At 38.0% G+C, this 25,507-nt stretch overlaps 1 protein-coding gene across 1 annotated transcript in view; it reads left to right on the top strand.

The window, feature by feature from the left end:
- Positions 1-25,507, top strand: part of PLXDC2 (plexin domain containing 2) — a 253,050-nt gene that overhangs the window by 94,588 nt on the left and 132,955 nt on the right. Inside the window, exon 2 of the mRNA XM_054273816.1 lies at positions 19,370-19,581. Within this exon, the coding sequence (XP_054129791.1) occupies positions 19,370-19,581 (212 nt within the window). The remainder of the gene's footprint in view (positions 1-19,369; positions 19,582-25,507) is intronic.

The raw sequence follows: 25,507 nt of genomic DNA, 5'->3' as shown, positions 1-25,507 counted from the left end.
TATCCATTTCTAACCCCCCAGCATCCCAGGTGGAGAGTCCTGAAATGGATGGCTGTGGGATCTGGAGCAAGGCACCCCTGGGACAGGGGCAGAGTTGGGTGCAGGCAGCCCCTGTGACCTGCAGCCTCTGCTCAGCCCAGTTTGGTCTCCAGAGTCACTGCTCAGGCTCCTGCTGATGGCGCAGGAGAGGCTCTGTGGCTTCCCTCTGAAGGGCCAGAGAACTTGCAGGGGATGCAGATAAGCAGGAACCCTGGTGAAAGTGATACTTTATTTGCTTTATTGAGCACTGGCCCAGAGCCCACCAAAGTCAGCAGAAGTGCAAATATTGGATCTGTTTTTGAATCTGTGTGGGTGTCTCCTTAGCTGAAAGCATGGCTATCATATCAGTGTACTTTATTTAGCCAAATTCCAGAAACAAAAGTAAATGCAAAGATTTTGTTCTGGCAGGGATTTTCTTTTTTCTTTTTTCCTTTTTTTTTTTTTTTGTGTATGTAGGGGAGATTTTTTTTGTTTCTAATTAACATGTTTAGTCTTCAGAAACTGCCTTATTTGCATTCTACAATTATACTGCTGAGTAGGAAGCAGGGGGTCTTTGCAAAGAACGAAGTGAATTAGTTTTAGCTAACTGCATCTAAAAAGGAGAGCACGTGGTCCTTTGGCCTTGCTCTGAGAGTAACTCAGCTAGTGTTTTGGACAGCAAACTCTCTGAACATTAGACCCAGGAAAAAATTTCACAGATTATTAGAAATTGGATGGATGGGAGCAGGCTTTATTGGGAACATTGGCTAAGCTTACGTCGTAATTGGTGTGCTGAAGCAGTAAACAGCTGCTGATCCTGTGATCTTTCTAGTGAAAAACAAGCATTTGTTGTAGTTATTTTTTAGATGTATGTTGTTGTTTGCACAGTATTTCAAGTATCCTACTTGGTATTTATATTATTAGCTCAGTGTTCTACATTACAATAAATGTGTTTACTTATTACAGAAGTACTGACCCTTAAAACATCTGCTTCTCAGCTGAACATCCACAGCTCAGTGGGTGTGGGTAGCTTCTGTTAGCCATTCTTTCATAATATTTTGCAGTCTTTGGCAAGCAGATTGAGTCAGATTCTGACCTCAGATGCACTCCTGTACAATGGCAATAGCTGTGCTCCAGTCAACAGCATTCTTCTAGTTTTATGTCAGTGTTAACTGAGGTCAGAGGACATTGCAGCGAGTGGGCCACAATCCTGCCTAATTTTTGCCTGGCAGAGTTCTTTAAGCAAAATACATAAAAATTCTAGTGGCTCCAAAGTGAGGCCAAAGTCTCCTTCGATCTTCTAGAGACTGAGCAATAGCAAACAGTATGGCAGAAGGTGAACCAAATGGTTATGAGGAGTAAAGGGTTCTGTGTCTCTCACCATCAGACAGCTGTAAATGCAGTCTGACTTCAGGCTTGGAAGAGCTGTGGCTGTCTGGAAAGTGCTTTTGGATCTTGTGCTGTCTCTTGTCTTACCAATACTCGACCCCAGGGGAATGCTCAGAAACTTCTTTTGGAGACAATGGTTTCAATTGCCTCATGAACAAGGGAAAGGACTGGGGAACCTGTCATTTCCTGCAGTGGGGAGAAGACTGAGAGAACCTCTGTGGTTGGTGTTGAAGTAGGGAAATAATTGTTTTCATTTTAGTGTCTTAGCAAAAAGTGATCCTTCTCTCCCACCCTAGCATGCCCACAGTCTGTGACCCAGGCCCACTCTGCTGTTCATGTCATATCAGAGGTTCTGCCTTTCCACCTCTGACAGCCCACTCCAGTGCTGTGGAAAGAATACCCATCCCAGACCCCCTCCTCCTCTCCCAAAGCCCTGCAGCTTCCTCTGGTCCTGGGCTACCAGGAGCTCACACCTCAGAGCACAGCCTAATTTAGCACACGCTTAACTCTTTGTGCAGCAGTGGAAAGGATTTTATCCTGCTGTTTTTATTCTGCATTTGCAGTGCATCTTCCACCCTGGACCTTGTCAACAGCAAAGGAACTTATCCACTGTGGTCATACAAGCAAAAAATAATATCACCCAACCACAAGCCGTCTGGGCTAGTATCAGCTGGGACTTCTATACTGGGAAGAATTCAAAAGTTAAAATGTAGTGTAAATTTAATATACACAGCATCCCCTAGAGGTTCATGCCACAAGTTACAGACAGGATAACTGCTCCTTTTCCATAACTGGTTTCTCTTAAAAGTACCATCTAGTAATCATTGTAATGAGAATACATTTTGGAATCAGCTTATAGATGACTCATGGCTAAAACAATGTTGGTAATACATCTTGTAGAATAAATCTCATGTAAAATAGAAAAAAAGTTTTGTAAAACTACTTAGCAATGTAACCTTGGCAGTTACTAGTGAAAAAAAGGGCAATTTTGTATTTCTGATCATTGCTTATCACCAAGAATCCCAGTTTAGTTCCCAAATGTTTATTATTGCCCCTTTTAACTAAATAAAGTACTGTGTTTTCTAGTACATAGATTAAATGTTGACAGCAATGTTTCCATAAATAAAATGCGCTCTCCTAAAGTCTATACAAAATTTTTATGCTTGATAATTAATATCCAAATAAAAATACAGTGATGCTTGGCCCAAACAATTCATGGAACCATCTTGATATAGTTAATTTGACATGCAAATAAACCATATTCACACCTTGAATGAAACCACCTATTAATGAAAAGTAGTCATTGTTTCATCTACAGCTTTTTTTTAATGTGGAAGACAGTTTTGATTCTTCCACGTTCCAATATTTTAGATGCCTCCTTGTAATAAAGGAGAAAACTTCCTGATGGAACTATTTTGATGTTGTTGATGTCTTGTGGAAACTGAGCCTGGAGAATACAACAGCAGATGGTATAGACCCACACCAGGTCAGTAAGCTGTGGAAATACAAAACTGCCAATCCTGAAATTGAAAACAGGTGGCAGAACTTTCACTTGGAGATTTGACATCTGTAAGTAATCAGTTAGTGCAAGTGCTTTGGTCTGACACAAATTAACTTCATTGCTGATTGCATTTTCAATAAGTAAAGGAGAGAAAGCAGCTGCAGTTGGTTAGAATAACAATAAACAAAATACATAGAAAGTGTTTAGAAGAACTTCATATTTGTTTGTTTGTTTTGGGTTTTTTTGTTAGCTTGGGTAGTTAGTTATGCACTTCATAGCATTTAGGTTTAGAAAACAAAATGTTTTACAACAGTTCTAACAGTGCTTTTCTCTGGGATCAAAGCTTCTTCTCAGAGCTTCAAACTGTTTCTCACCATTCCTACACCACTCTCTGCTTCTAAAAAAATGTAACTAAATAAATAAATAAACAAACAGAACATCTGGATTTGATTGGAGGGAGGGATTAATTTCAAATAAAGACATTAGAAAGTTATTTTGACTAGAGCTGAACTACGCTAATGGGGGATGTTGTGTTCTTGAACTTTGTGCTTTCTGGCAAGCCTTGCTTCTCCCCACAAGTAGTAGTTACTGATCTGAAAATGCAGATGTCTAACATTGACCCAGTGCTGACTTTCCTAGCAATGACAGGGAATTTCAGAGCAGGCAATGTGTTAGTGGGTGCTAGTTTGAAGAAAAAATGAGGTTATTTGTATGCTAAATTGAAGTTTAGAATATTTTAAAAACATCTAAATAGAAGTTATTATTGTCAGGCAGCCAGACTGCTTGAATAGCTTCAATAGATAATGGTATTGATCACCCAGAATATTTCAGGTTTAAAAGATTTCAAGTTAGTTAGGGCAGAAAAGGTTTTTCCCATGGAATAAAACTAACCCTGTAACACCAGAGCCAGAGCAACCCTCACTGCTGCAGTAAATAGCTGGGGAGATGACCTCCTCCACCTTGTGTTGTATGAGGCACAAAGATTTACGAGAATGCATTACTACCAGTTTCCAGAAATTCATGATCTGTTGCAGTTTATTTCAATTCAGTTTTCCACAGCTGGATGTTTCTGAAGGGTCACCACCTCCAGTCAGACACCACCAGAGCAGCTTGACATCAAAGGTGCTCTAAGCATCCACAGCTGCACTGAGTCATGAGATCTTCTGGAGGTTGCACACTTGCATTTACACATCCCAAAGGGATTAGAATTCTAAATCTTGAACTATGTGAGGACAGTGTAATGTGAGGAAGTAACTGAGCTTACTAAAGAGAAGAACCAGAAGGTCGAGAGCTGGAGAACGTCTGTGGGGATATGTTCTAGATAGAATGATGTTCAGAAAGAGTCAAAAGATCACCCTGCAAAAATTATGCCTCTTTAAGATGCTGCAGTCAGGCATCTGCAAAATGTGAAATTCTCAGTCATGTTGAGCAATCCTGACCAAAGGGTTCACAAATTCATATTTCAACTCAGATGTTGCCTCATGGGCTTACTTCCCAATCTATTTGCCATTGCATCCTCTTTCTGGCAACAGCACAGTATTCCTGTGGCATTTGCAGCAATTACTTACGGGGAACAAGAAATATCAGATAAATATTTAATATGAGTTTAACTTTCTAAGTGTTGTTTAATAGCTGAAAACTAGAGGAAACTCTGTGTTGTGACTAATCAGCTCTCTGCAGAGCAGCAGCAAGTGCTCCTATTAACTATAATGTCAAATGGCTTCTAGATCACTTTGTGAGAGTTAAAGATGACAATTTATTGGCTATGTGATATATCTTGCAGTAGAATAATATTAGAATTCTTTTTCTGAATTTTCTAATGTCTGATTTTTCTAAGAGAAGCAAGAGGAGCCCATGACTAGCAGTTTTATGGTGCTGCTGTATATTAAATATCAGTAAATTACCTCTTCCTTTTTTCTTGGGATCTAGAAATCCCACTGGACTCAACATGCACAGTCATTTCATTCCTTCCCTATATGCATGTAAACCACTTTGCTATTTCGTCACTGCCTTGACTAAGTGATTTTCTTAATGATTTGTGTCCCATATATTCATGGAACAGTAAGTAACAGATCATAGGATGTTTATAGACTGTTCTGTAAATTAAAACATGCAAGTTCTATGTCCACAGCCTTGAACAGTGTGAAGTAAGCCCAGTGTTGTTTCTATGCACTTATAATGTGACAAATTTCTGATATTAATTTCAGATAAGAAACATCTTAATTTTAAAACATTTAAACAAGAAAAACATTCCTTCTTGTGACACTAAGAAAATATATAATAGCAAAATAGAGTTCAGGCTTGTCACATTGCTTTTCAGAGAAGTGATTTTCTGACTGCAGAACTCCATGCAATTTACTCTCCCCTCTGCTGTTTTATCTTCCTCTGACAGGTCACTGGAGAGGATAACATCTGATTTCAGACAATGAGGTTGGGAAGAGGTAGCAGGCAAGTGAGGCCAAATTCTGTGGCTGAGGCTATGAGACAGTCTCTGCATGCAACATCACCTTTTCCTCCCTGCTCTGCTCCTCCTTCCTGAAGCAGGGCTAAACAAAAGTGGTGCAACACGGGGTCTGTGCTCTTCCTGGGAGAGCACAGGCTGATCTGCAGAGACCAGGCAGCTGTGGAAAAGGAGATGATCAGAATAAGGTTGGAAGGTGTTGAATAACTGGACTGGTAGTGGAATAAAACCCAAGCTATAAAAGGAGGAATTCCCAGTCTAGACTGGTTCCTGGTGGGATTGACCTGTCAGGGCACTGGATGGTAAACACTCTATTAAAGCCTGTCATTCAAGCTATGGGAACCACAACTTTGGTTCTATGGGGAGAGACTTGATTTGGAGTCAGAGGACATCAGAAGGAATGTCAGTCTGGGGTTTGTACCCTGCAGGGAGGAGAGAGGAAGGCACACAGTGAGGAGTGGGGTCACATGCACATGTAGGGGAAAAAAAAAAAAACAAAACATACATTTTTTTTTTAAAAGCAAGATTCAGTTTGCCCCTGGTTGAGTGCATTACAGATCTAAAAGAAATTAGATTATATGAGCTGGTATATGTGAAATCACTCATATTTAAAGCTGAAGGCGAAAAACAATATATCGATGAGCCTGTGCTTCCTGTGGAGAGTCTGTATAAGGACACAGAAAGTTTTCTCCCACAGCTTTCAGTCTCCTTACTTCAGCAAAACTGATGGGAGTAATAAAGTAAGTTGTTGCTTTTCCCTTCTTACTGCATTTATATGAGAGGAGGAGGCTGAATGTGCTGTCTTTTATTACTTTTCTCCTCCAGGAGCAGGTAAAAAGTGATATATGCTTCATAATTTTTTACAAACAGATTATACTGGACAGATGCTTAGAAACAGCTTAAATAAATCATGTGAAGGGATGCCTACATTATGCAGTGTGGAAAATCTGCTGCTTTTGGTATAACTAGGCAGAAATGGAGATTCATTTGGGGCACAAGAAGTTGTGAGATTATGGTTTACCATTAAGAGAAAAGAGGAAAAATGTCCACTGTGAGTTATGCAATAAAGTTCAGTTAAATAACAAATCTTTGGAAGTCCCTGGTTCATGGAAGTGTCAGTGGGTTTGTGGGCTCATTTAGAGCCAAACAATGTGCCCAAATGCACCAAAGTATGAGAAATTTCCACATGATTGGCAAGCATGTGATTCAGGGGCTGAAAAACCGGTTTTAGTCTTTGAAGCAAGTGGGCATTTGCTGTCAACACTGGTTAGTGTTTAACAAACACTTTCTCCCAGATTTGTTTAAGGTTGTGAATGTGATGAAGGACTTCAGCGCTTACAAACTGTGTTTTCATGGCAAATCTGTAGTTTTGTAATTCTAAAGTGGAATTAAAGCCGTGTGTGAGCTGCTTGCTGTTATCACTTAGTTTGCAATCCCAAACACTCAGATGTGGATCTGGAAGTGGCCTGAAAATTAAAACCAAAAATCAGCAATGCCCATTGTGTGTCTGAAATTCTGCTTCTAGGGATCCACTTAACTGCTCTCAAGGTTTGCAAAAGGAGACCTGCCTGCCTTGGGCTCCAGCATGTGCAATGCATTTCTGAGAGTGCAGCTGGTCTCTGTCAGTGAGAGAAGCTCCCACCTTGTTTTCTGAGCCCAAGTGCTGGTGTCTTGTGTTTTCATGGTATGCTGGTGGTTATGCCCTCTCCAGGGAAGTGAGGCAGAGAGCTCAAGGTTACTTTTACCCTCAGGGTGGTTTTCCATCCCCTAGCAAGGTGTCCTGCTTTTGGAGTTATTCTGGGCAATAGTGAAGACTCATTCAAACAAAGGAGAGAGAGCAGGACAGACAGTTTATAAAATCTGAGGAATGTAACTAGGCCTGATTTAAGAAAAGCCTACTGTGAATTTCAAGAGACAATTCTGTCACAGTGGGCATATGCTTTCCAAAACTGGAAAGTGGGATCAAGTGAGCAGCTCAGGCAAGTAAGAAAGGTGACCCAGCCAGCTTTTTGGTAGATGGGAGTGCCAGTCCTTAGTGACTGAACCTGACTGCATCCTTTAGCACTAAAGAGCCTCATCCTTACAGTTATCTGAAGAGAAAATACTGTAAACCAGGCCTGTTAATGGTAGTGGGTTGGAAATGCTGGGTCTGTAGGACATACTGCAAAAGGACAGCCAGCCCGTGCAAGCTCAGAGCTGGTTGGCCAAGACACCTAGATATCCAGGAACTGGTAATTTATGCCTCTATAATTCAGACATGGAATGATACATCTTTAGTGACTGAGCTGTTTCTCTGTTTGAATAAATGAGATGTATGTGTTGTGGAAGGCAGTCAGCACTCAGCAAGAAGACATATTAATTTAAAATTAACTCCTCATTGGAGTGGAACTGACAGGCCTGTAGAAGACGGGCAGTTTTAGGGGTTGTTAAAGTCCCATTAAACTTCACCAGCTTGGGACTTGCATGAGTTGCAAGTGCTTTGACAGTGTAAATACATGTGCTACAGAGTGAGAGTTTGTGCCCTAAATTAGCATTGAGCTAACTGGAAACAAAACCAAATTTTTCTTGAGAAACTTCAGTTCTTCTAGGGTTATATTAATTACTTAAGTATGATTTCTAGGGTTATATTAATTTCCAGGAACCAGGCAAATCTTTTACTCTTCCAACACTGAATGTAGTTGAGCTGGTTTTGAATCTGTTCCCTGCTGCAAGATGTGAAGAGCTGGTTTGCAAACCTTACTGTGGCTGCTCTGGCTCTGGATGGGCTGTCAGCCAGAATGTGGGTTAAAACCTTGGCAGCAAGATGATGTGACAAAGAAATATAAGACTGCTCTAAAAGATGCCTTTTTGTGCATCTGGCTAGTGCTTTTCTGTCATTGAATTTCAAGGGCAGGGCATGGGGAATCATAGCTGACTGTTGGCACTATTCTTCCTTTGGAAAGACAAAAGAAATAGCACATTGAGACAGCATTATTATGTGCTTCTTAGGAATAAAATCTGTGGTGAATAGAATAAGAAAAAAAAACACAGGTGATTTTTCAAATATATTTTACAGATATATCAATCTCTGTCTAATAAAATAGGCCAAATTTTGACTTTTTTACCAACTCATTCTGTACATGGATATTCTTGTCTTTGTTTAGTAATTAAACACTGAAATGTCTTTTTATCTAAAAAAACTTCTAAAACACTCTGTTTTCTCTCTTAAAGATATTTTTCTCTTTTCTCCTTTGAATTCGCCTTCTAGCCAGTGAAAATAAAGAACCTGAGCAACATTTTGAGTGGGTGGCTGCATAAAGTATAAATGCTTGGGTGATTACCAGGGCAGAAAACCAACTATTTTGTGAAGAAGGTCTTTTCCTCATAGAGTCGTTCCTTCAGCTGTTTGTGGGCACTAGGCAGTGTTTGCATGCATCCCATCACTGGGTCTATCAGGTCTGAGTTCTTATAAGCTCAGCTTCATTTTGAAAATAAGCTCTTCCTAAACATTTAAGTACATTTGTATTTTTAAGGAATATAGTGAACTCTCTTGTTCCATGTGTCATGTCTATTTTCTTACCCTCTGAAAAGTAAAATAACATACTCTTCATATGATGATTAATGTGTAATGATCTTCACACATTACATAATGTCCCATCTTCCACTGGCACAGCAGAGAGTTGCAAATCTGTCCCTTCATAAAGTGCAGACTGATGTCATTTAAGCTGGCTCATCCCTGCACAGCTTCCAAAAGGCCATGTGCTTTGCAACAGTAATGGCAGTATCCATTTCTTTCTCCTTTTAAAAAAATAAAAGCACAGATGAAATGTATGTCCACAGCATGCTAACAAACCCAACCCAGCAGGAGTTCTGCAAAACTGATAATATTTTTTTTTCCTGGAAATGCTGTGGTTGGATTGGAAGGTGTTTAATATAGAAGGAAAAAAACACATTTATTCTATCTTCTCCCAGAATATGTCTATCCAAATGCCTAAGTTCCTCATAACTAGTGTATATTAAAATGGATGCCAGCAGTGCAGTTCCCTAATTTTAATTTGGTATGATGGGAATGCATGTAAACAGTGTCAAATGTAACATACATTAAAAAAAAAAAAAAAAAAAAAAAAAAAAAAACAGATTTTATCTGTAAATTCTAAAATGCCTTTATAGGAGTAGAGTCGTTCCAGTCCTGTTCATCAGTTAAAAACTGTGAAAACTTGTCCTTCCTGCTCTTCACTCCCCAGAGCTGCACAACCCACAGCACCAGCTCGGCTGCCTTGTGGGAGAACACAAAGGCCACATTCAATGCTCCATGTATCAGGCAGTCCAAGTCAACATTTTCTGGATAATTTCATTGCTTTGACAAGTTTCAAGATCGATGCAGTATTTTATCTTCTGTTTCTCCAGTATTTCTGCCAGTTTTCAAAGGGTTTATTTCTTTTCTCCCAAACAAAGAACGTCTTTCTATCATTCATATCTCAAACGGGCTTAATTTGTATTTTTCTGCCTCCGATTTCTGATGGTTTTAATACAGCTGTTCTTTGACTCTAAATGCATTTCTATAACAATTCCTCCTTAATCTATGATTTTTTTTTTTTTTTGGTCTCCCATCAAGTCTAGCAAGACAGATTTTGTGCCAGAGTTTAAAAACAATCTCTGCTCTAATTTCCTCCCATTAGTGTGCTAGAAACATGATGTTTTTCTTCAGCAGATATCCTGATCTAGGATTTTAGCTGATTTTAGCTGAAGCTAAAATGATAATTTCTCCAGAAAATAAAAAAATAAAAAAGCTGAAGACATTTAGACCCATTGTGATTTCAGTGACAAATTTAATCTTCATTAGACAAGACAGAAAATACTTTGCCAAGAAAGAGACTGGAAGAAATAAGCAATGGCCTTTTAGTAATAAAATAGTACATAGCTATTATCTAGTGCTTGTCATTAGTAACACAGACCATGTTTAAGAAAGTTTGTTTCATAATCTGCATCTCACAGATTGCAAAAGAGAGGCATTCATTGAGCTATTATGAAAAAATACTAAAAAATATAAGAAACTGCTCTTTTACAGCATATATTTAGTTTTAGAGAATCCATCTTTACACTATATATACTACTATAATTACTTAGGTTTCTCTTATGCTTCTTCAAAAATTGAAAAGTTCTGACTTCTTTAGTGACTGCTCTTACAAGGTCCATATCTATGGTACTGCAAGGGGCCAGATTGGATCCCTTGTTATTTAGAATCCCTACTATGTTGTCAGAAGTCCTTAGAATACTTACTTCATGCACGTGAGTGAAAATAGAAGGGAATAGGTCTTCTTTTTCAAAGTTTTTTCAATATTTTTGGAACAAAATATGCAGAAAGGAAGGAACTGGGTAAATATAGAGGGAAATGTAAGTTGAACAGCAATTTCAAGCTGAGGGTGAAGAGACCTTGAAATAAGATTGTCTTTTTTTTTTTTAACAAAATACTATTTTCATTTCTTGACCATCCCATCTCCACAAAAAAAAAGGCATCGCAGATAGAACATCATAAGCATAATTCAGTGTATCTATAAAGTCATGAAAATCAGCTAAAGATATCTTAAGAATTCTAATGTACTAGCATTTAATGTATTTTTCAGTCATTGCTAACCTAAACATGTAACCATACCATATAAACCAGTGAGACCACCTTTAATTCTCCTGACCCTTGAAGCAACTCTGTGGTTGAACATGACAATTTACTTCTTTTCCTTTTTGCAGGAAATTTAATGAAAAGCATCTTGACACCACAGTGTAGCAAGTTCTGGCGCTAAACCTTTACTGTTTATTAAATGAATTCATTAATTCTACGAATGATCAATTTGTTTACTTGTAGCTGGATTAATCTTTCTTAATCCTGAATCATTGTTTGTCTAGGAAGACTTTGTGTGCAGAAAATGAAAGATATTTAGTTTCCTTGTTTGATCCATAATGAAAGTGAAGGGGTTTGAATTTATGGCTCTGATGGAAATCAGTTTGTGATCTTGAGCTGAAAAGAAGTCCAAGTTATGTCTCCATAAACTGCTGTAAATTTTAATTTTCCCATCTTCAAAAAATTCTCTTTTGCCACTCTACTGGAAGGAAAATAATAGAGTTTTTTTCTTCAGCTTTTATAACATCAGATTATTATTATATTCTCTGCTACACATTTCTGGCTTGTTCATTTTCCAGTTTTCCAAATCCTGACCTCTTTGAAACATCTACTACTGCAAATCACTTCCTTTCCCCTCCTGTGATGGGGGCAGAGGGGATTGAGGATGTGGAATGCATGTGCACATGGATGAGGAAATGTGCCATATTTAAGTCATGCTGGGGTTACATTGCATGATCTGCCTTTCTTTGAAGTGTCCAGGATGTGTTGAGTTCTCAGAAGTGTCACTCTATATGTAGGCTGTGTTTTGGCACACTGCCACAAACTCATTAATAAGTCTGTTTGGAGATAGTCAGAGGCTTAGGAGTTTGCCCTTGTTTGAGACAAACTTACAAAGGGTGGTTTCAGTCTGTTGGGCACCACTGACTGGGGAGGAGAGGAAATCCTTCATCGGTGTGCCATCAGTGCTTGTTGTACCTGATGAGGCATTATGTCATCGTGCCAACTTTCTTCTTTTATTTCCTGTGTGCCAGGTTGCTCAGACTGTAACCTGTGCCCCTGAGGTGACATTGCCTGTGCCTGTATGTGTGGGCAGCTCCATGTGTGGGTGTGTGAGCCCTGTTGTCCATCTGTCTGTCTTTGCCTGAGCACCCCAATCCTGCATGGCTGCCTTAGGGGTGAATGATTGATCCTTGTGCCTGGTTCAGTCAGCCTGACAGGGCTGCCCAGGGAGCCAGTTACCCTCTGGTGCTGCTCCAGCCGCAGGGAGTGACAGCCCGTGGTGTCTTGGCCTGTCCCTGCAGTGTCCCTGCAGTGTCCCTGCAGTCGCTGCTCTTTTCCTCTGCACGCTGCTGTGCAGAGACACCGTGTGTGCTGTCTGTGCTAATCCATTTTTGGAGCAATGGGCTTCTCTCTGCCTTAGCCTTTGGCTTCTCCTCAGGCTAAAACTGAAGATAACCTTTCTACCAAAGCTCATTTGGCACTATCTGCCCAGGAGGGCATAATTAACCAAGCTAGCAGAGGTCCTTACATCCCAGTTATTTACTGTCTTCTTTCTCAACAAGTCATGCAAAATGAGTTCCAGACATATGCTGCAGCTCAAACTATGAACACCTAGTTCACTTTTTGTATGCTTTTCTCTCATATCCTCGGGTTGTTCTAGTGCCTAGGTTTACTAGAGCCTTCAGGAAAAAGAAAGATGCCTTCAAGTTGGAACAGTGAAGTGAATGCATAGGAGGCAGCTCTAATGCTACTGTCCAATACCAGCAATCATACTGTAACCCAGTTACTGACCAGAAAAAAAAGCAAAAAAAACTTCTTTACAATGTGTTTAAATAAGGTACAGTTGGTATTAGTATTCTCTGGCAAACCTTTGAATTGAGTTTGGAAAAGCAAGAATTTGCATATAAATAGAATATTATAGAGAGATCTCCATTTCTCTTGGCAGGGCATTTTTTTGTTGAATTCTTTACTTTTTACTGCTTTTTAAATAAAGAATTCTGTAGTTTTGCAAGGGTTTGTGTTATAGGGAGATTTGTACAGAAAGTACATAAATTACACATGAATTAACATTTTGACATTATTGCTACAAATTAATCAGAAAGAATCAAATTATTTTATATTTGTTAACTACTTCCTTTTCTATGCTGTAGATGATTATAGATATACTTTGTTTTGGAAAGTCAGTATGTGCTAAATATTCATCTATATCCAGCTGTGGGTTTCCATTACTGATAATTATTGCAAGTGCTACTGGAGAGGTGGATAGAGAACATATTAGTATAGGGTGCAAAGATTAAGTGAATAGTACTCAAATTGAATTTGCCATGGCTGGACATCCAAGTCTATTAGACTTTCTTTTTTTTTTCTTTTATTTTGTAAGGAAAGACTAAACCAGAATCAATTCCAACTTCATTATCTTTCTTTTCAAAGTGATTTTGTCTTCCTGTCTCCAAAAGCGGAGAGCTGAAATAAAGGATTACACTCCACATTGTTAGCTTATTTATAATTGTGTTTTTATTGTTCCAACAATAATACAAAAAAGGTCTGCCAGGGTGGGATGCAGATGTGCATAAGATTTGTAAGCACCTAGTAGGTGTGAAATGTTTTATGCCTTCCACTTGTTACAATCAGCCTTCTCTAGACTCTTGTTCTAACCTCAGATGTGAAAGCAACTTAAATCCTTCTAGAATATGTGTGCAAAAAAAATTAACCACTTTTTTTTCCTTTTTAAATCTTCTTTTTACTAAAATAGCTTCAAAATCTTGATACTGGCTAGGTTTTTGGTGATGACTGATATCACTGTGTACTGACCAAAATTCTCTCCCTCCTCTTGCTATCCAGCATCTTTGAGACTGCAAGCCTTCTTTGAGACATAAGTTGTATTTTTTTGGTTCTGTATGTATCCAGTTAGCAATAAATTTAAATCTTGGTCCCCAGGTGAAACTGACAAAAAGAATAGAAAAAAAATCTATAAGAAATTATAAAGCCATAATTAGATTGCTTGTAAATTTGATGTGCAAATTATTGTGTTTATGTAGCTGGAGAATATGAGTGAAGCTGGAATTTAACAATATATCCTCAATGTTGATTTAGGCTAATCAAAGTAACAGTTTGTTACCAGTGGACTCAGATCTTGATTTTACTTATACCATTTTAATTTATCTGTATGATTACATAAATATTTACAAAGTGAAAGTAAATCAGACAATTAAAACAAGCAAACAAAAATTTTAAATAAAAATAAAACCAAAACACACCACTACATTACAAAAACTCTGCCTGCAGTAATTCTAGTTGTGACAAAGATAAAGTTCTAGAAGTGTGGTAATATGCTCTTTGGGACCACTTGTAGTGGTGAAAAATAATTACTGAATAGAAAGCAGTTGCAAAGGGGAAGGTCTGAGTTCATATTGTTGATAAAATGGATGTGGAGGGAAATTGCCAGTTATGTTATTTCCCTACCATAATACCTATTATTATTGATACTGATTCTGTATTGGACATGAGTCTTAGTTGCTACTTATTATGTAATTGCAAGGAAAATGTACCTGGAGCTAGTGTTATTATTTTGGACGTTATTTTTTTGTTCTGAGCAAACAATTCAACAGCAGTACAGTGATCATCATCTTCCATCATTCAGAGTTTTATCATCATTCACCTCTGATTCCCTTTGCAGGCCTCATAAATTGTCATCCCTAGTTGGGAAAAATAGGATCATGCTATGCATTATTTCCCCACATATTATTACAATTCTGTTAGCAGTTTCACACAAGCTTTAAAAAGAAACTATGAGGTCTGGTCTTTTGTTGGTTTACCCAAATCATGACCCAAACTGACACAGCTATTTGTGTGCTAATTATCAATGTGGGATAGATTTTACAAGTCATGTTATTTTTTAATTTATTAAGAAATGTATCATTATCAAAGACATATTGTTAGTCAAGCTTATCTATCTTTCCTAAATTAATGTCAGAAAGGTGGAATTGGTCCTAGACCCATGAATCAGGTACAGATGAAGAAAAAAGTCTCTATTTTTTTGAGGTGTTCATAGGAAGAGTTCATTTAAAGCAGAAATTTTTCTTTCTTTGAGACATATGACTGATATCTGCTGTGATAATCGTAATTTAACATATAAGCCCTATACCTGGAGAATCCTTTAAAGGCATGTTTATGTTTGGAAAGAGCCTATAACTTCATGGGACTAGTATTCATATCTTTCATCAACATTTTTTTGGTCTCTCACCCTTACTGAAAGGGTCATAATAGAAATAAAGACTCATAAGACAGGCTGTAGAAAGTTACTTAAGCTAAAGTAGTATCATGACATTTTCTGTCCCTTGATGAAAAAATTTGTGTATTTGATACTTGATTTTGCTGGCATTTGGGCTGTGGCATATTTAGAAAGTTGATCATGGTATCTCACAAGCAATCTTCTGAATATAGGTTTCAATGTGTGAGTATTTCCAGTCTTTCAAAAAAAATCTTGCTGATTATGATGCATTTATGAAATTAGTCAAATTGTAGAGTTGGCTTAAATGTGTGCAATCATGAAATAACACATTTCAGAAATGCAAATCTGAAATTCTCATGTGCTGGAACACTCCACAAAATTTTGTTGGAACTTTTGGAAAAGCAGGGGGGGAACCCAAAACTATTTGAATGAATGGAAGAAGATTTATGTATTTGCCTTTTTTTTTTCCCAAAGAAGGTTTCTTTCTCTTTTGATTACATTGCTACCCATTAAAAAGAAAAAGTTTCTTCTTTGTTGTTTCTTCCTTATAAATAAAGCTTTATGTAGCCCCGACTTCCTTGCAAAATCAGAGCTGTCTTACTTGTCAGGTTCAGCTGTTGCATTTTGGGCCTATTTGGTTAGAATTTCTCCCTTTTTCTTTGAGGGCAGGCTTAGTAAAACAGAGAACCCATGTCCCCACCACATTTAGGTGTCTTCTTCCCTTTCAGCAAATCTTTCTTGTATAGCCCAGCATTTCTGATCTGTTAGAGCCCAGTTTTGCATCTCTGTTCATACAATTCAAACAAGTTGCTACCCATCTGTGCTTGCCAATATTGTGATTTTATTATGAATCAGACATTACAGCATTTGGCTTCTTTTCAATTGATTTGAATGACATGTTCTCCTTCAGTATTAATTAAAGCAAGAGTTCCAAGATCTAAAAGATAAGACTATAATACTTCAGTACATTTCATCTAAAATGCCTTTTATGTGATTTTTTTTTTAATCTACACAGAGATTTCAACCAGAAACATCAAACAGTTCTAACTTGCAAAGTGTTGGAATTTTAGGTCTCTGAATGCCCTTTCTTATGGGATGCCCCCTTTTAGAACTTAAAGATAGTTTATCTATCAATTACCTGAAAATTTATGTAAGTTTTATTTACATAAAAGTAAAACATCATGTTCAGCTTATTTCAAAAATGTTTGTCATTTTCTCAGCATTGGAGATCTCCTGGGATGAACAGAGAGAACATTCTGGGGCAGAGCTGGTCCAGCCAAGCTCATCACCCCTCTCTATCCCCTGGAGCTTAAGGAAAAGGTTTAATGAAGGAGGAATCTCACAGCATGTTTCTTTATTTATTCCTTGAAATCACATCCAGATTTCATCTCACATTGTAGCTCAGTATCCTCACATTGCCAGCCCAGGACAGTTAACTAGTCTATTGATAGCAGTGTTTTACAGATTTTACAGTGAAAATACCTCCAAAGATTAGTTTTAAACTGAATAGTTATCACTTCCTGAATTTAATTCTTGCTACTATTCAATTTAGAAGGATATCATGCAGCCTGAATACACTTAGATGATTCTAAACTTCCTTATGTCAGTATAGCTTGTACCTGTAAAAAAATGTTTTTCAGTGTAATGGCAGAAACAGTCTTTTTTAGAACATTTTCTATGTTTCAAAGAGAAAAATCATGCAATTAAAAATTAAAAAGGTGGTAAAAATTGTGCACTAATGACATCAAAAATCTCTGTAAAGGGGTAAGGGCAAGCCAAATTTTGCAGATGCCATGATGCAATTATACCATAAAATATGGAGAAAATTGTGTAGAATTTCCAAGCCAGTAGAAATACCCCAACACATTTCTCTCCTTCTCACCATTATATTGTTATAATTTTTAAAACCAGCTGATGTTGTGAACACCTTAAAGGTTAGAAACTTCATTCATTTCTATTCAGGATGTGGGAGAACAAGGTGTAATTGATTTTCTTTACAAATGGGTCTCAACTTGAGGTGAATGGGATTTTAAACCCTCCCCTAACTTTCACTTGTTCTATGTGCTATTTTAGGTGATTGCCTCAACACATCAAGCATGTATGATAGCCATGAAAAGAGTAGGCTGGAGTGGGGCTGCAAAATGGGGGTGAAATGCTTTTTTTGGGTCTCTCTGAGTGTGGGTTTTGAGCCCCCAAGGCCAGGCAGGAAAGGTGTTTCAGGGGAAGGGGTAGGGGTGGTGCAGAGGTAGCAGAGGTGCTGTGCCCTGTGTGCCCTGTCTGTAGGTGTGAGGTGCTCCCCAGGGCTTGCAGAAGGTGCTGTGGTGTCCCTGTGCCCCAGCCTTGGTGGCAGCAGGGGACAAACTCTGCCTCCCTGGAGCCAGCCCCGGGCACAGGCTGGGAGCCCTGCCTGCCCATGGCTCTGAGCAGTTTGCCGTGTCCCACAGCTTCCTGATCCCCACAACAGCACAGGGAAGGCTGCAAGCTGAAGCAGGGAGGGGTGCTTTGAATAAATTCTGATAAGGAATGTGGAGGAATAAGTTAGTCCACCCACTGAGCTGTCCCTCTGCATCGGGCTGCTGACTGTCTGATAAAATAGGGAGCACAGTAGCAATTTGTTGAAGTCAATGTTCTAAGGCTTTTAAGAAATGCAAGGAAACAGGCTTCAAAAAGCCATCTATTAAAAGAAAAGAAGTCTGATTCCTTGGGGTCTGAGGAAAGATATGGCCTGAGATTTCTTGTTTTGCATGTCAATTAAATTCTCATTTATCTAGCTGACCAAACACCTTCATCAGACATAATTTCAGCTTGGCTGAAACTGATCAAATAACTTAGGAAATGAGTTTAGTAGATTTGGGAGAGTCTGATAGAAAAATGGAACCACATGGAGCCTAAAGTGTATTAGATATTGTTTCTGTATAGTAAGACTTTCTGGTCTGCCAAGAACAATGTCAGACAGATTTTTCTATATCCATGGCTTCTACACCTGTACTTGCTGTGATGGAGAAAACCTTACATTTTTGAACCTTTAATAGCTAATTTTTTATTTGTCCATCTCTTCTGTACTCTGACAATGTGTGTTGCTCATTAAGGACCTCAGAAGTTGTACCATCTTTTGTTCAGAAGATTCTGTTTAAAAAAGCAATGGAAGTATTTCTGCAGATAATTGTTTACTGGTCTATCCTTTCAGCATTTTCCTTTACCACTCCTTTTGAGAGGTCTGTTTTTTCCTGGATTTTGGACCAAATCACCTTCTTCCTGGCCCATCAAAAGCACAGAGCACCCCTCTACTTGTCCTTTTAGACACAAAGACAATGTGAAAAGCATATCTGATTTTTAGTGCAAAATATACAAACTTACTTCACTCTCTCTTGATGGTGGTAACCAAAACAAATTAACAGAAAAATACTTTGATAGGGTTTTGGATTGGGCAAAATGAACACTTCTGAAGAATTAATGGTTTTTTAGGTTTGTTTTACTGATAGTTTTACTAGTATGAAAAAGTTGCAAATGAGCATGAAAATGTCCAAAAGTAATATGTTAAACACACCACCCAACTGCTCATCCCTTGCAGAAGATATAGTGGGTGTCTGCAGACTTCACACATCATTCATGTTTATCACGTATACAGCAGGACAGATTTATTTATGAACTGGAACAGCTGTTTATGAGAATTTCACATCTTTCATAATGTTTATTTGCCTTTCACCATGGCTTCCAAGCTCTTTCAACATAAAATCAGTAAGAAAACCTAAGTCTGTACAAGAGTTTCTCTGTCTCTTCTACATTTGTTTTCTTAGGTGATGAAAATATTTTTTTTAGACTTATTCTATTTTGAAAAGTGTCAGCTATGGGTAAACATGTATTAAAGTTTAAAATGTTACAGGAAAAGCTTTTCCCAGACAGAAAACAAGCAGAAAAATAAAACAGTTAGGATGTTTAGATGAGTCTACAAAACTTAGTCCAAAATTCCTGAATTTTGTATAATAGTTCTTTTAAACACTTACATTGCCATAAAATCTTTATAAGGGATACAAATGGCCAATTATAAAAATTATTTTCATTTCAATTAAAATTTATTTTCATGTATAATTTACTTTCAATTGTGATTAGCAAACCAGTGTTCTGTTCACTTACTACATTTCTTTGTTTTGCCTTTCTTTTCTTGTCAAACAGGTGTGTTTTATGAAGTTGTTCAGAGCTTCCCTCGAGTGGAGGAAAATGTGGAGGTGGATTCATTTGTGAGCAGCCACAGGTGGAGAAGGCACTCAGAGTCCCTCAAATCCGTGGACACCAACAGAGCCAGCATGGGGCAGGATTCCTTGGAGCCAGGGGGTTTCACAGACCTGCTGCTTGAGGAGGGACATGACAACACTACACAGATTGAGGTAGAGACTCATTTAAGCTAATTCATTTTATTGTCTTTGACTGGGGGTAAGTAAAAAATTAGGGCATTTCCTTCAGGGTATTCAAACACTGTTGGGGAGCAGTACCTCTGGTCTTTGCCCTTGTGAACCTATCAGCACATGGAAGCTGGAGTTTTCTCTTGTTCTGAGGCTGGAGCCTGTCCTTTATGATTTTTCAAGACAGTCTCTTGAGGATGTTTGTTATTTTGATGGAAAACAGTTAAGGGAAGTCCCATGTTTTAGCAGTTATTGCTGCAAAACTGAAAAAGGAAGCAGGATTAAAACAGAATAAAATTGAATTCTTTTTTGAAGTTGATGTAAACACCTCAATTTGCAAGACTCTGGATATCTTTGGATACCTGGATATCTTTCTGGAGAGTAATAACCAGGCACAAAAGGGAAAAGACCCTAGAGAAATGAAAAATTGGAAGAAAATTCAGGTTGGTGATTGAAAAGAAAATGGCATACTTTTGATTTTTGGTCTTCCAAAGACTAAGATGGATTGAGTCCATCTTTGTGAAGTTGTGGGACATTCTCCCTCTGCTTTGTAATGTCATTCAACCTCTAATTTCTTATTTAGCTGCCAGATAACTCTCTGTCTTGTTTTCTTTGGTTCTTTTGTTGTTGTGATGGTGGTGTTTTTTAAGTATTGAACTTGGGGGTTTCCTGTTAATAAAATCTGCATCCTGTTTTTCAGTAAAATACAATTTGGAATAAACTACTCTTAACATCTTCAGTCATAATCTGCTTCCAAAACAACAGTGTTGGGGTTTTTTCAGTTCCAAGAAGCTCACTCTCAGAGAAAAAAAATGCAGATTTCAGAATTTGGGTTGTTACTTACACAATAAAAAAACACAATGCAATATAAAACCCATCTGTAGAGACAATGGAATCTCTACTGCACGAGCAAAAAAACAGTGCTTTCGGAGAGGTGTGTTTTGTGCTTGTTTTAAGATTCCCAGTTTGCACAGCGCTAATTACACTTCCTGTTGTGCTAACGTGAAAGTCACTGGTTGGTAAATTGTAGTTTTGAATTTCATGTTGATTTTTTAACTTCTTTTTTGCCTTGTGTAATCCCCACCTGCCCATACTTGTGGCAATTATTTTGGGCAACAACACAGATCAGTCTTGCTTGTAGTTATTTTAGCAGGAAAAGAGCAAGCTGTCTCAGGTACAGGGAAGTTTTAGTAGCTGATCTTTCCATGGCTTACCCCATAGATCCCTATGCAGTGTTTCCATTCAGTTGGGTTCCAAGCTCTTATGAAGCAGAATGGTCAGATGTGCCCCCCTAACACTTATGTATAGCAAGAATTGGGGAACAAAATGAATGCTTGCAAATGGATACACATAGATTGGTATTTTTCCAGGAACATCTTTCCTGACAGATTAATGTCTTTAGAGTGTCTTAACCTGAAAAGTTTATTGAATTCAGGTTTTGTGTTCTGTTGCAAGCCTCTTTTTTCTAAGGTCTTTTCAGCACAATAAGATAACAGAGTTGTGGTTTTACACATTATTGGATTCCATTGAAAATCCCCACTACAACACAGAGGCATCTCACAAAAACCCCTTGATGCCTGGCCTTTTGGAGGAGGTAGAGTATACAACAGAAATCCACGGAGGAAGAATCCATATGTTGCAGTCTTCTGCAGCTTGGCAGCTTATCAGCAGGGCTGGAGAGCTTATTGATTATTTTAAATCCTTGTTCTGTGCACATTGCAGTGCTTGCTAAAGAAAATCCAGAGAATAAGTATTAGCTGTCACTTACATTTAGTGATGCTACAGGATGACGACATCCCTCCTTTACAGATACTGTTTTTTACAGATACTGTTTTCTCTAAAATGTGTTGTAGGCTTACCATGCAAATGCAGACTTCTTTAATATGAAGACTGACAGTGATGAGCATGTTTTCAATTGATAGTATTTGCTGTCCTTCTTTATAATGATGAGTTTATTTTCTCTCCAGCTTTATAAACCCAAATTGTTTTTCTCTCACCTCTATCCATCCCCCCCCTTTTTTTTTGCAGAAAAACCCCAACAAAAACAACAAAATCAAAACAAAAATAAATAAAACAAACAAACAAAACCCACCCCAAAAAAACCCCAAAAACCAAAATAGCCAAGTAAAAAAGGGAAGGCAGTAGGCAGACATTTCTAGACACTGTTTAAAATTAAATATTACTTGAGTTATCAATCCATACAGTCATAAGGTAAAAAGTGATAAAATCAAACCTGTGTGGAGCAAAGCTTAGTTCCACTGGATTGCTGCTTATTTTAAGCTAATGACACTTTTATTAATTTTTTCCTATTGGAGTTACTGGAATTGTTCTGTAACTTTACTGGATCAGCCATCAGCCCTGATCCAGAGGTTATTTTAACATCAGCTTGAGTGGGAGCATGAAGTGCAAATCTTCTAAAGCTCTTCATGCAAGTGCATTGTAGATTGGTTCATCACACCTTTCCATTAGTCATGTGCATGGGAAAGATGATAATGGTGAGATTCTCTTTAGGGTGCAGCCTCTCTGGTCCAAAAACTGGAGCAGTGTAGGCACCAGGGAGCCCTGGTGTCTCTCTTCACATCTCTGTTTTGTCTCCTGCATTTGCTTGGCACTGTGATTCAAGAAAAAACTCATTATATTATATACAAAATGATATACACTTTAATGTGCCTTTTTAAAGGTAAGCTGTTCTCTTGAACTGGTCTTTAACTAAACTCCAGAGCCTAGAAGAAGCAGTGGTTATAACAATTTGATGTGCTGGGCCTTCAGAAAAAAACAGGGTCTGGGGAAGAAGAAGATAAGACCTCCAAGTCCCGTTGTGTTGCTGGAGAATAGGAATGTTGTGGTGCCACAAACCCACAAGGATGGATGTTGCCAAAAGAAAAGCAAAGGACATAAACAAGTTTTTGCTGCATGCCAGATAGGAACCCTGATAGCTAACTATAAATTATAGGGTAAAATTAATATATAACACTTTTAAAGCAGTACTACTATCTTGAAAGTACTCCTCCTACTTTAGAAGGATTATTGTGTGTGCCAATTAGGGATTATAATGCTGCAAATCTAAAAGGCCTCCCAAGGATGGAGGTTAGTCCCATTTGCTCTATTTGCAATTGGTACTCTAGAGCTCAAAGGCAGAGTAGGGTCATATTGTATAAGAGACTTATGTTTTCATTCCCATTATATCAAATAGTTAAAGAAAGAGTGAGAGGAAGCTCTTAGGCATAAAATAGTGACATTAAAAGAGTGAAATCTTATACAGATGGGTGCAAATGTTACAGTCTGAGAGAAATTCCCAAAGCAGATAGCCTTGCACAGGTAAAGCAATGTGCTGTCAGAGATCTAACCCAACTGTAAGGGACAGCCCCAAAATACAGTGTTCTGGTGATGCACTGCACCAATTTGTCTTCTTGGCTTCATGGCAAATGAGAGTTTCAGGTCTCCATTGAAGACAGGAGCATCCATGGCTAAGCCATATTTCTTCCAAGAGTTACAAAGCCAAACATTAAAGCCCTCTGCCTGGAATATAAAGAATGTTTCTTTCTAGAAATTTTGCTTCTCAAATTCCTGGGGTTTCACAATATCATGATTTCAAGACTAGCTTTCTTTTTTTTTCCTCCCATCTATCTTAAGAGTCTTCTCTCCTGTTTTAAGGGTCAGGGTTGTTTTGGGTTTTTGCTTGTTGTGTCATCTACTGCTTTTGTTTATTGGGCTCAGGGCATTTAGAAGTGCCTTTTACTTATGATAAATAGAGCTTAGGAAATGCAAGGTGTCAGGTGGAATTTGTTGCTGGAAACACTGTAAGCCCTTGTAAAAGCAGTGAGTGTGAGAATACATCTTCCTGAATATGCGTAGTTTGGCATGTTTTCTTTCAAGCAGGGAGAAAAATAAGATAAATATACTACATTTCTTCATATATTCTTGTAATATAAAAGTATGCTCCATAACCACTCACTTTTATTAAGTAGATTAGTATTAATATTGTTAAAATGAACTAAGCTTCATGGTGATGATGTGACCAGTTGTTCTGTTAATCCCCAAAGGCCTGTGGCCATACAGATAATGAAGGTGGATATCAGAGGTTCTTTCTGCCTGTTTGTTTTTTGCATTACTGAGAAAGAAGTTGATCCCTGAAATGAATCTCCTATGGATCCTGGTTGGCCAGTATTCACCACTAAAGGATCCCCAAATGCATTCCTGTCATAGTACTTGCTAATGCAGGTCTAGCTACTGAGAACTGGAAAAGGCTTAATAATTCAATAATATACAACTTATGCATTAATATACGGTTGTGCATTGCCCAAATGTTGCATGATATTTTTTCCATAGATTAAAATGGGCATCATTTTTCAAGTGATTTCCTATGGTTTTTGGCTATATATGGCTCCATTCAGAACAGAATCTCTCTCTGTATGTATAGCTTTGGCCTCTCTATCACAGATCTTCCTTGTGACTGCAGTCACACCAGTGCAGGGTAAAACACTGGCAAGAAAAATACAAAGAAATTGAATGGAGAAGTGTCTGATATGTAGCTTGCATTCTCATGAGCAGAAGGTGAAAAACTTTGCAGAATAACTTTAGATCATGTGAATTACTTTCAAATTTGTTGCCTCTGTATAGAGATACTATATCAAAACAATAGTCTTTCACAAACTTCAAATACCAAAAATAAATCCAGCAATAAAATAATAGATTAAATCATAGTCAAGCTTGAGCTGAGTGCAGTAAAGTTATATTGCTTTGCACCAGCAAAAATGTGAGGAAAAACATAATTTTTCATATAAAGTCTTAGAACAGAAAGAATGATTGCTGCTGTATGACAGAAGATTCAGTTCTGAGCAAGGACCAGCATGCTAAATCAAACCAAACTCAACTGTATTTTATTTTCTCCACCCCACCTAACATACTACTTGCAAGCATAGAAAATTGAGGCTGTTTCAGTGCAATTTTTTTTTTCTATTGAAGTAATTAATTTATTCCTGTGGAAGTCACTGATATTTCCTGCTGTGTATTGCTTTTAACTAAAATAGAGTTGTTGCCAACTGAAGTCACCCTTTGGTTTTTTTTGTCCTTTCTTTACCTTCTCTAGATGTTGTTTGAAATGTAATTTTAGCAGCACCTGTAGTTTATACCTGAAAAGCATCTTGCCCCTATTGAAACAATGCTTGTGGATTTCCTACTGGTAAAAAAACAGTCTTTTGCTGGATTTTGCATTTTGATCCAGAGTTTCTGCCCAAAAGAACGCTTCTCCCTTATCACTCCCCATCACTCATGGAAGTGAAGATGTCTGATTTTGACTGGCAAAAACAACAGAAGGGATTGAGTTTTACAGCCCCTGGGATTTGAGAGCAATTACTCTCAGCTACTGACAGCAGTGTCAGCATGCCCATTGCTGTGTCCCCCACTGCAAGTCTGAGCAAGGAAGAAAATAAATGGTTGAGATTAAATTTCCCTCGGCTGGACAAATGATAAGGCAATTCTGCGATTACTTCGCTAATGCACTGTATTAAAGGTAGAAAAACTTGTCCATATGAGAGAACCTTAAAACTAAAGAGTATTATAGTCTCATAGTGAGCTGTCAGTTTGGCAAAGATGCCTCTCTTTTGTTCCTGCTATTTTTTTTTTTCTTTTCTTCTCATCCCCATGCTTTAATGTCAGTTGCATTTGAAGGACTTAGAAAGAACAGTGTTAATAACACTGTATTCTGAAACCATGATCCTTCCAAGTTAATGGAAACCATATTCTGTATTAAAAAAAAAAAAAAATCCTTATTATCACAATCTAATGAATACTTCTGTTCTTTTTCCTCATCCCAAGCTAAGAGTGTCCCCCTTTACTTCGAAAACCTTTTTTCTGACTTGCAATTTTTAAAGCCTTTAATTGCCTGTGTTAAGTTGCCTCCTTACTTACC

The sequence above is a fragment of the Melozone crissalis genome, unplaced genomic scaffold (assembly GCF_028551555.1).
Source record: "Melozone crissalis strain CALT ecotype California unplaced genomic scaffold, PUWL_Pcris_2 ptg000016l_1, whole genome shotgun sequence".
Lineage (NCBI taxonomy): Eukaryota > Metazoa > Chordata > Aves > Passeriformes > Passerellidae > Melozone > Melozone crissalis.
The sequence above is the reverse complement of the archived record's forward strand: the minus strand, read 5'-3'. Positions and strand labels throughout refer to the sequence as shown.